The sequence below is a fragment of the Periplaneta americana genome, chromosome 8 (genome assembly GCF_040183065.1).
Source record: "Periplaneta americana isolate PAMFEO1 chromosome 8, P.americana_PAMFEO1_priV1, whole genome shotgun sequence".
Taxonomy (NCBI): Eukaryota; Metazoa; Arthropoda; class Insecta; order Blattodea; family Blattidae; genus Periplaneta; species Periplaneta americana.
Window position 1 is genome coordinate 156,115,403 of NC_091124.1, and position 12,028 is coordinate 156,127,430.

At 35.8% G+C, this 12,028-nt stretch overlaps 1 protein-coding gene across 2 annotated transcripts in view; it reads left to right on the forward strand.

The window, feature by feature from the left end:
* LOC138705177 (juvenile hormone esterase-like) overlaps nucleotides 1–12,028 on the forward strand; it is a 67,642-nt gene that overhangs the window by 33,677 nt on the left and 21,937 nt on the right. Inside the window, exon 6 of one of the 2 annotated variants that reach the window (XM_069833882.1) lies at nucleotides 6,261–6,420. The exons of the other annotated variant lie outside the window; for it this stretch is intronic. Within the exon in view, the coding sequence (XP_069689983.1) occupies nucleotides 6,261–6,420 (160 nt within the window). The remainder of the gene's footprint in view (nucleotides 1–6,260; nucleotides 6,421–12,028) is intronic. 2 annotated transcript variants of the gene reach the window in all.

Sequence of the window (12,028 nt, forward strand, 5' to 3'; positions counted from 1 at the left end):
CAAAAGAAAGCTGCATATTTCAGAATGTATCACCTTCAACAAATTATAAGTTTCATACCATATTTTTTGCAGCATCTCTGAACTCCTAGGAAGAAATAAAGTATTCTGATGAGTAAACTTTCGCACCTCTTAATCGAGATTTTTTTTTACTGTTTATAACTTAAAAATTCACTTAAGTTGAAACTATTTTCTGTCATATTCTCCCTCATAGAAATCAATGCCTCGTTTGATGACTCACCTGAAGCAATGCTGTTTGCAGACGATGTTGACAAAGTGGGATATGTTGGAGTTGCGTTGACTGATTCCAAACTTATGACGTCACACCTTGATGGAGCGATCACTTCCCTGCTAAGAGAACCGTTGTCCATGGAGTAGTTAGAAACATTTTGCTCAAGAATTTGTTGTACTAATTGCAGGATTTCCATTTTAAATTTCAGTTTTTGATGAAAAATTCATGGCTTTCACGTCTGGTAAAACGCTTTGTAAGAATGCCACATCTGGGTCATGTCCGATAACGTTCTTGTTCAACAAACTCTTTCTTCTTTTTCTTCAAAGTAGTTACAGGCAGTATCATTTACATCACTCAAACTTCGTGTTCTGTTCTTCCTATACTTATCACTGGCTACTGGTGGAGACGCCTTTCTAAGAGGAACGATACGAGGAGAAAGAAATGTTGTTGGAAGAAGAGATTGGGGCAACGGATCATGTTCATCATTGTCGTCGTGGGAGACTGCATGGTCATCCTCTATTATTTTACAACTGTGCACGGCAAATAACAAATTTTAAAATTTGATGTGTCATTCTGGCAAAATATTATTTAAATTATTAATTTGTCGATACATAAGTGGATTTCGTTTTTGTTCAGTAAGTGACTGCAAGGAGCGCTGGAAAAATATTAGAGGGCGGTACTCCAAGTGTAATAAGAAAAGAGCTCAGCCCTCAGGTTCTGGAGTTAAACCAGTTAAAAAGTATTATTTGGCACCACATCTACAATACTTGAAAAACTTTTTGAAATCTCGCTCTTCCAAAAGCAACACAATGACAAAACAAATGCAAGAGAAACCAAATACTTGAAAGAGTGCGCTCCCATGGATATTTTATGGATTAAACACTTGCATTTTGTGATGTTTCTGCTAAAAGAACACTAGTTCAAGCTTTGTGTGCAAAGAAACTAATAATAAATACTAATAAATAAATAGGCTAATACACTTTTATTACAATAATCTGAGTGATTAAAGCCATATAATGATGAATACTTTTCAACCTTTTCACAAAATTGAATATCAAATTCAAAATCGTCACGCATTTTGTTATGAAGTCAGACGTCACGTGTCGCTTTGAAAAGTCGCTCGTGACTGGAAAGAGACGCAGCGTAGGCTTCGGAGTGGCGCGCCCCCACCCCGTCCTCTCTGTGTGCATTGATACATTTGTTTACATGGGAGAGACTCGAAAAGGCATCATGCCTCCTCCCGATGTCAGAGACACGTCTTCTCTGTGTGCATTGCGCCATAGACATATTCAGGTCAAAACGCATGTCTCTGTCCGCTTACGGGAGGGGGCGTCCTCTCCGCAACTGTTCCTCAGTTCTCAGTCTTTCGCAATACCTCTGCCAGAATTCATTCAATAGAGCACTTCCAAGGGCGCTTCAACACCTTGCAACCTTGGAAGGACCGTTGGCATGGACCTTGTGCTGCTTGGTTACCTTGACTGTATGAACTTAGGGTGGGAGAGTAGAGAATCTCATTGGATGAGCGGGTAAGGAATCACATGCGGTCGGTGGGTTGGTACACCTCATCCCCATTCGTCCCATAAAATTCGGAGTGCACAATAGCCCTCAGTATGGCTGACGTGCAAAGGGTCGTCCTTAACCTACCCCTAGCCACCGTTACCTAATCTAACTTTAGTTAATTAAAATATTATTTATATTTACAACGATATTGGGCAAGATTTTACCATTATTTGTAGCTATAAAGTCACTTAGAGTGGGAATAAATAGAATTTTCAATTGTCGATTCAGCAAGACCACAAGTTCAATTTATTTATCGTTGCTTCAATCCTATCCTGTACGGCGAACACTGTTAAATTTAGACTCTGAAAACTGATTTTGGAGATTTTAAAAGACTAAAAACAACACAGAGGTAGGTAAGACATGCAAGCCAAGAGAAGTCCCTCAGGCGATCTCATTCATATTAAACGTCTGACGCAATCAAAATATTATTGCAATAATCTGAGAAAAATCATAGCAAATAATAAAGTTAAGTTTAATCACGTGAAATACAATTTGAAAATATACTTTGTTCCCTCGAACCCCTTTCGAATAACTCGAAGGGTTCCGCGAACCACAGGTTGAGAATCGCTGATATAGGAAATCAGTATAATGCTGTACAACAATATTCGCCAAACATGTATTGGTTCACATTTCCGTAAAAAATGTGGTCACACAGTCATATCGTCTAGTATTTCACACCACACCATTATATACTTTTTGAGCACTGGTGTTATTGGATTCACTCATCAATCTTGGGTTTACATCTTCATATCACATTAGTGTTACTAATGAAGATAATAGTCAAACTCGTTTATGATATTTGTGGATTTTATGAAATATTTAAAATTTGTACAATATTCTCTAATTGACGCCTAGAACTTTGTAATGACTGAATGCTCCTACTTCATGTTTGATGCTCCATCAAAGAGCTAAAACAGTTTTCGAATTATACACTTAAATTATTCGTCATATCAAATATATCTGTTAAGGTAGCTCTAAATATTTAGGACAGCCGAATATTAGGTGGTACAGGTCAAAATTTGAGTTGGATGTGCTAAGTTCATGTTGTCAGTCGGATCTGTTACACCTCGGTAATCCTGAACTTTCTAGTGATGAAAAGTGAGTTTTTCGCAAATGACATGGAGAGAGTTGTCACAGAGGTCCAAAATTAAGTACTATGTAAATTAGCCTACATCAAATTTGACGATGATGTAGTGGTTCCATTATGTAACGTTCACATGGCATAAATCGCATTTTACTCTTCCACAGTATTTTACAATGCTTTATAACCCCCATCAAAGTAAATATTCACGATTACTATCATTTATTGTTAAGGAAAATTTCCACTCTTTCTATAGTCACAAACACCTCCGTGGCCCGATAAAGCCACAGTGCTACTCCTTACGTCTGTTTGCTTGTCGTAAATTTTCGTATCCCTGAAAAACAGCCAAAAATAGACTCCGGTACGACTTCTGATAATATCTAATGAGAATAATTTCGAGGGAAAAATTGTTCCGGGACCGGGTATCGAACCCGGGACCTTTGGTTAAATGTACCAACGCTCTCCCACTGAGCTACCCGGGAACTCTACCCGACACCGATCCAATTTTTCCTTCTATATCCATAGACCTCAAAGTGGGCTGACAACAGTCAAGCAACCAACATTTGAGTGCACACTAACTCTGTGTGACTTTAAATTGTGGTTTTCTTTTACATACAGTGACGTGTATTATGCAAATTAAGCTTTCAGGAATAACTCCCTGTAAAGTTAATTTGAATAATTTCGAGGGAAAAAATGTTCCGGGGCCGGGTATCGAACCCGGGACCTTTGGTTAAACGTACCAACGCTCTCCCACTACCCGGGAACTCTACGTCTGTGGATATAGAAGGAAAAATTGGATCGGTGTCGGGTAGAGTTCCCGGGTAGCTCAGTGGGAGAGCGTTGGTACGTTTAACCAAAGGTCCCGGGTTCGATACCCGGCCCCGGAACAATTTTTCCCTCGAAATTATTCAAATTAACTTTACAGGGCGTTATTCCTGAAAGCTTAATTTGCAATATCTAATGAGGTTCTTCACTTCTACATAATTCCGTAAATTTTAATAGGAATTCAGTAATTTCTATTCATTCATAATTTTCTGCCCAAGGATAGGTCTTTCACGGCAAATTCAGTATTCTTCAATCTTCCCTCTTTTCCGCCTTCCTCTTAGTCTCCGCATACGATCCATTTATCTTAAAGTTGTCTATTATCTGATACGTTCTTACGCCCCAAACGTTTTCCCCGTTCACCATTCCTTCCAATTATTCCTTCATTAGACAATTTCTTCTTAGTCAGTGACCAAGCCAATTTTTTCCTCTTCCTGATCGATTTCACCATTCTACCTTTATCCACTTTTTTTCTAGCAAATCTTATTCTGTCTGTCCATTTCAAGCGCTCCATTCTTGTCTGTATCCACATTTCAAATGCTTCTAGTCGTTTCTCTTCACTTTGTGGTAACGTCCATTTTCCACTCCACACAAAGCAATTCACTAGGCTCTTCCTTAGTGCAGAGGTCCGCAGAGGACTGTCAATTCTTTTCCTATTAAAAGCTTTATTTGCCATTGCTACCCTTCTTTTGGTCTCTTGGCAGCAGCTTATGTTACTACTTCTTACTAAACTCAAGTATTTCAAGCGTTCCACTTGCTTCACTACTCACGTTCACACACCGAAGGAGAGGTGGACGATCATCCAACCAGAATGGAGATATCGTGTGGTTAGCACGATGATCCCCTCAGCCGTTATAGCTGGTTTTCGTAACCTGATTTCGCTACCTACATTAGCGCAACTTCATCACGATGCTGGGTGGGCATCGGTCCCATATACTGTCCAAAATTTCATGAGAAAATTTCTTCCCCCATAAGGACTCGAACTAGCCCGCATTCCGTAACGTGAGTCCTAGGAAGGATGTTTTAGACCACGACGCCACGGCGCGGGACAATATAGTAGTATATCTACGTGTATGCAATATAAAGCGTTTATATTTGGCATTACGTTCGTTACAATATTTAGATTTGCTTCTATTATTTTATTTACGTTATAAAATCCGTAAGAAACTTATTTTAGTTACATTACAAAGCCGGAGATGCCTGTATACCCAGTTATATTTTCTGAACTCCGATCTCTCTGTAGTAGCTAAGTAAGACGCGGAAACACTTTCAGGTGTCGCCTTATCGTTTCAAAGGTTGGAAGAAATGAAAACAATATTATGGAAAGCTCGAATGAATTAGTATACGTAATGCATGGCGGTAGTTTGGAACTCGAGTAACAATGTAAACTTGGTGTATTTAATGTACATAATACAAGTTCTGAGTTTCTTTATTTATGACATAAAGAAAGCATTTCATACATCGTGAGGAGATTAATTTTTTACGTGTAACTTCCCTGCCGTGTAAAATTATTAACATGTTGATTAGCCTATAAATTCCCCAAGTAGACGCGAATATGTTTGATTCAAAGTAATTCTTCGTACGTCTGTAATTTATAATGACAAAATTAAGATCTTAATAAAGACACTAAAAAAGAACGGATAAAAATCACGAAATTTTATTATTGCACATACACGCATCTCAATGCAGTTCCTATTACTTTATTATTATACTATTATATTTAATATCTGACTACAACACACTGTACGTTAAATCGTAAATTATTCCATTAAAATTCACTTCAAGAACTTACAGTCTCCAGTTTTGATCTTTATGTAAAGATGTGTAGCAACAATTTGTATAATATTTGGTACATTTGTTATACAAATAACTTTCCTGTGATAATTGCTGTGGCAATATTACCTCAGTTAATAGTTTCAAATTAACACAGGAAATTTGTTTATATAACAAATTTACTAAATATTAAGGGTACAATGCATAGACATTTCGCTAAACCGCGCTACGAATGTGCTAAACTAGCCCCGGCTATCGAGTGATTACTTGTACAGGATTCGTATATCATATCATATCGCTAACACTTGTTGATGAATACGAAAAACATTATTTCGCTGATCATCCACCGGAAGCCCGCGCTAAGAATGTCTATGAATATGGCCCAAAATGATGAAAGTGTTAGAAGTGTGTAATAAATTTTCAATATCACTTTTACTACTCATATATTATAATTGTTCTTCTCTACCGTCTCCGTAAGATTCCATTTATTCTTATATGTGTTCAAATTTATATAGTTAATAAATACGTACAATAAGATTAGAAAAATTTAAAAATTAATAAATTTGACACATTTTGAAGGTTCTAAGTAAGAATAATATTTTACAAAATTTTGAGTACAATTAAAACTTTGTAATTGTATGCCATGTAATTTGTAAGAGAGTTGAAAAGTTTTCTTTTCAAATCTTATATTTTATGTCTTCTTTGGCATAACGGAAGTGCAATATTTTAAAACCTAAGTAACGCCGTTATTATCACATAATTATATGTAAGCCTATCATTATATTTAATTCACAGATCAAAGGAGCATTCAAGCCAGTGGTTGAAATACAAAGCGCTTCGAACCCTGAGCCTTTCGTCACGGATTCTCCACTTAACTTGGTGCAGTCTGGAGATTTTTATCGTGTTCCATGGATTCTGGGATGCAACTCTGAGGAAGGCATCCGTTTTGTATCTGGTACATGTATATAATGTTTAGAATAAACAATGCAGTTCGGAACTATGAGTTGATCTAAATTAAGAGAAGAGTATTGCAAAGCTCGTTAAACCTTTCAGTAAAATTATTTAGAGGATCTTCATTTTAACATTGTTTCATATGGGCCATTCCTTATCTCGTGAAATCTAATTCAGGGTAAGGGAAAGTAAAAGTGAACTGGACAACTTCCCCCCTTCGCTTGTAGTTAGGGAGATCGATTACGCCCACCATAAGGTTCTTACTATGGACTACGGCACACATATGCACTTGGTTTCACAAGATAACGAATGACCTATACGTACTGAAATTTGTATAAACAACAGTAAGACTGGTAGTTAGTTGGTAAATAATTTATCTTAGCTTCTCATGCAGAATATTCGCCAGGAAAGAGGTTATGCTTAGGTAAATAGCGTCGGTCTTTTACTGTTAGAATCTAACACGACTACAGAGGAGAAACTGTGTACATTTCCCCTGGATCGAGCGTAGGATAGTTTTGTGTTGCATAGGATGGACAGATAACATACGCTGAAAGGACGTGAGGATTAGAGACTTCTATTCAGTACAGTTCAGTTAATTTCGTGCCGATGCAGTACATAATATCTATTTAAATATGTCAATTACGAAGACATCGTACTAAAAATGTCGTGCTATAATTCTACCGAAATATCTTGGCAGAGAAATCATTAAATTTTCATATAAAAGAATGTACAAAATCGCTTTCTGACACTATCAGATAGAACAGTCTTCCTCAAAATTGCTTAGAAAGTTAAATCAAAGGTGTATGCAAGACATCATCTTGGAAAAAAAATATTGAGATTAGGACACATGTCTATATGACATTTTTTGCTTAGAATTTCTTCGGATATAAGCTACGTAAGTGACGGTAAATCATCTTGTATGTTTTTTCTACGTGAGTATTATTTTCATTGTTGAGTGCCTATAGAAAATAAGCAGATGCAAACACAAGAAACGAAGCGGGGAGAAGAGTTAGAACTCTCCGTTGTAAGCGAAGCTAGTATGATCCATATACAATTAACTTGTACTAAAAGTAACCACACGCAGAACTTTAATATTATAAGATAAGCGAACAAAGTGGATTTGGAATGTATAATTTGCGAGATTTTATTGCCGAAAGCTGTCGCGCTGAGTCACCGCTAAGCGGACTGCTACAGGACACTTCATTCGTTAGGAAATGTGTAATAATAGTACAGAAGCTAGATTTTTTAGAGTTACGTATACCATGAATTGTAATATAATATGTCATTTACAATATTAATAATCTTAATATATAAAAGTGAATGTATGTATGTGTGTATGTATGTATGTGTGTGTATGTGTGTATGTATGTATGTATGTATGTATGTGTATGTATGTATGTATGTGTTTTTTTTTATTGGACAGCATGTTCCATTACAAGGTTAGTAATACTACATGCCTTGTTGATCATTCGATACAATTCTAAATTACTATTAGATAATCACTATTAGATAAATGTCACATATGGCTTCAATGTTCTTTGAGTGTGGTTCATAATTATCTAGTTCCTTCCCATTTATGTTTATACTTGATACACTGCTATATCGCTAGTATTACTAAGAGATGAGTGTTATATAGTTACACAATTTTCACTATGGCTACTGATTGCACTTGTTATATTGTTATTACACTACTATACGAGTATACACTATTTACAACTCTGTTTCTTTCTTTGCTCTCTTCTTCTTCCTTTTGGGGTTATAGCTTTTCTAAATTTACAGATTGAACAAATTCTATGTATTGTTTCTTATATTTAAGTATTAGTTCACTCAATGTGTTAGTCCAGTATGTATGTATGTATGTATGTATGTATGTATGTATGTATGTATGTATGTATGTATGTATGTATGTATGTATGTATGTATGTATGTATGTATGTATGTATGTATGTATGTATGTATGTATGTATGTGTGTATGTATGTGTGTATGTATGTATATGTGCGTATGTATGTATGTGTGCGTATGTATGTATGTGTGTGTATGTATGTATGTGTGTATGTATGTGTGTGTATGTATGTATGTGTGTATGTATGTGTGTGTATGTATGTATGTATGTATGTATGTTCTTTATACAAATATACACGCTTTGACCGATATGTGCCGAAGATTTCACATTTAACCTTCATAACCAGGAGAAAAACGTGGAAATGGACGTTAAATTAATTAGAAAATAAATATGATCAAACACTGATGTGTAATACTAAAATGCAATCTTCTATAGTAAATTCTTCTTTATTATTGTCTGCTGTATTTTTAACATCGACTTTTACGAGGTCATGGAAATTATAACAGGAAATTAAAGCATTGTTGATTCATCATGAAAGCCAAAATGTAGACACACGCATATATTTCAAATCATCCGTCCTCAAGTGAGGTTGACCACTGGGATCCGGAATTAACAAACATAAAATATAAAGGGAAATGAAACGAGCAAAATAATGATTCGATTTGTACATTAAAACAAACATTTACGTGTTAACATATACATGATAGTGTAGAATTTGAAGAGAGGCCTTCAGAATTTCCATTACAATCTTCTGAACCCCATAAGAGGGAATTTTAAAGGATTTAAGGATATTACATGTAAATTTTGGTAAACAACCCCTCGCTCCAAATAGTAAGCCTGTAACATCCCAGTTGTAAAGCGAAATGCCATATTTTTCACTATGGTATGGAAGACAAGGTACATATTTAACTCGCTTATCATCATTCATCTGCAATGCTTGATTCGTGGAGTAAGTATCATTACGCAGTCCAGGACCGTTTTGTGAATTTCTCGATGCAGTTTTAGACAGTGAGCAGGCTGTGTTTTATTCGACTCAGTTCTTGAATTCTTTGAGACTACAAGGATTGCTACCACATAATGTAATATTTAATATTGAATCACCAATAGTACGGTACTACTGAGAAATATTGACCCACCAAAATTATGCAAAGGAACAAGAATTGGTGTGAAAAACTATAGCGAAACGTAATAGAAGTGGCAATATTAACTGGAAAAAACAGAAGAAGAAGATGATTTTATCCCACGTAATGCTATGATACCCACTAACAACCTTTCCATTTTAAGCAACTGCAATTTCAGTGCGACTAGCATTTGTAATGGCCATATTAAAATGATGCTCAACGACAGTCGCTCAAAGTAGCAGACATTAACTTAAAAACTGTGTGCTTTTCACATTCTCAACTATATTTCACACAAAGGAGCGAAAAAAAAGAATTTACACATATAAAAAAGCAATGCAATGTTAGTTTTATCATGTTTTTAATGTAGCATACTAGGGGAGACCCGGGCAAAACGAATAACCCGGGCAAAGAGAATAATGCCTATTTCTTAGAAACGGCAACAGGTAGCGCTTTCTGCTATGTTGGGCAAGAATCCCAACCAGATTTTGCTTTTGGAACTGACTTTTCGTCATTCTAGCTAGTGAGAGGAAAAGTAAGCGTGTGTTTGAAGAAAATTGACTGTTTTCTTAAAATATTTCAAGGTAAGAGAAACATATGTACAACACACAATACAGCAGAAACTTTTTTTTTTATGTGATATTAATATATAGGCGATACGAATACTTCTAAAGTGTCGTACTTACGAAGAAGATTATTGATGCTTATGTTTGTAAAACCTTAAATGAAAAGAGAAATGGCGTCTGCGGGCAAAGAGAATAGGGCAAAGTGGATAACTAATTAAACTATAAAGCAGTAACACTGATCTTAATTTTTACTTAAAAAGATCGTAATGTGTTTTTAGATGGTTTAATTTTTCAAGAGGAAGACGGAACAAGCCAAATGGTCTGAAGAAGCCATGAAGAAAGTACTTGAAGAAATAAAATCTTCCAATCAGTGGCTCTGCTATCTGGCCATACAACCATAATGTGTTTGTTGATGAAGATTTTACTCCAGATCAACTTACAGATCGCCCACTTGAGATAAAAATCAGCGAAACGACAGCTGGCTCAGATTTAACTAATTCTGCGGTGCCAGCTTCTTCAGCGGCTGAAGAAACATTTAATACTCACTCAGAATCAATTACCTCTGTGATGTCATTATCTTCAGATTTTCAGTTCCGGTCACACGAAAACCCTCAACATCGTCAGCACGAGAACCCAAGTCAGTTCTTTTGATTTAGACCAGTGCCAAAAGTGGATGCTCGAAAGATACGAGGTAAACGAAGAAAATGTCAGCGCTCTGAAGCTCTTACATCTATACCGATTAAAAACGTTGAAAGAAAAGTAACTTATGGGCAAGAGTAAAAGCAGAAGAAATCCAAGCCTTCAGTGCCAGTGAAACGTCGACTTGTTCAAATTTGTATTTTGTTCTAATCTAACGTGCTGTAAAGGGCTGAAATAACATTTATTATCGTCTAATATGACTCATTAACATCGTGTTGATGTGTTGATCTAATTTTATTGTCAGTGAATAAAAATTGAATAGAAACGTGAAAATGTTATAGGTATATTCACTTTGCCCGGGTTAGTTATTCGCTTTGCCCGTGTACCCGGGCAAAGCGAATAATTAACTATATTTTCTTTCTCAAATCATATCACTGTCCGTAGGTACGAGAAACGAATTGCTGTTTTTTTTTAGATATGTGGACAACATGTATCACAACCAATGTCATGAAGTTTTTATTTCGGGAGCACCAAAATATAGCCTGTGGCATTGTTTATTCTTAGCTTATCCGCTTTGCTCGGGTTTACCCTATGTGACTATACGAGTACGCATTACGACTGAAAATAACACTGCATTACTATTCTAAAATATATATATCTCAAAATATTTTTGTTCATGTCCGAAAATGTGTTATTGAAAAATTCTAGCTGTATAAATCACATTGCCAATGTAGTATGTTACGCGTTGTGGATAGAACAATCTCTTAATTTCTAAAATAGGCCTACATGTATACGTCCCCAGAATATTAGTCTTTATGTTAAAAAATAACTTATTGCGAGTTTATATTGTATCTCTATTCTGTAATTATATAAAATAATAATTAATATAATTAATATCTTCTGAATTTATGAGATAATTTCTGAAGTCATATTAAGAAACTGGGTATGATAAAGCGGGCAAGGGGTAAAAAATCCTCCAGTATAAATTAAATATTATCCTACGACCGCTGAGACATAAATTTTGGCTCATGACACCCCAACGGGTTCAGATTGGGAACAAGGGAATTTCCTGTTTATCATCAGCTGTCTCTCAAATTCAAGTGAAAGCACACATAGATATGAAATTACGTGAAATGTACAGCTTCAGATTAATGGACAGATCTTATAATTATTTTACCTCTGCCTCTGTGCAACGTCACATATGCGGTGGGGAGGAAAGGTGACGGCCGAAAGGTTGTAATGTTTTTTAATACGCAAACTCCCACGATTAAGAAATTTAACAGTCACTGATTGGCAGAGATAAAATATAAGATCTGTAGAACATTGACATAATGCTAAGTGGACGTATACGGACCGAGGAGTGTTTTTGTTTTGCTGCAAGACAATGCTAACTCATTTAAATGTTGTATGTCTGCAACCTGTATAAATTTTCCCATTATTTTAT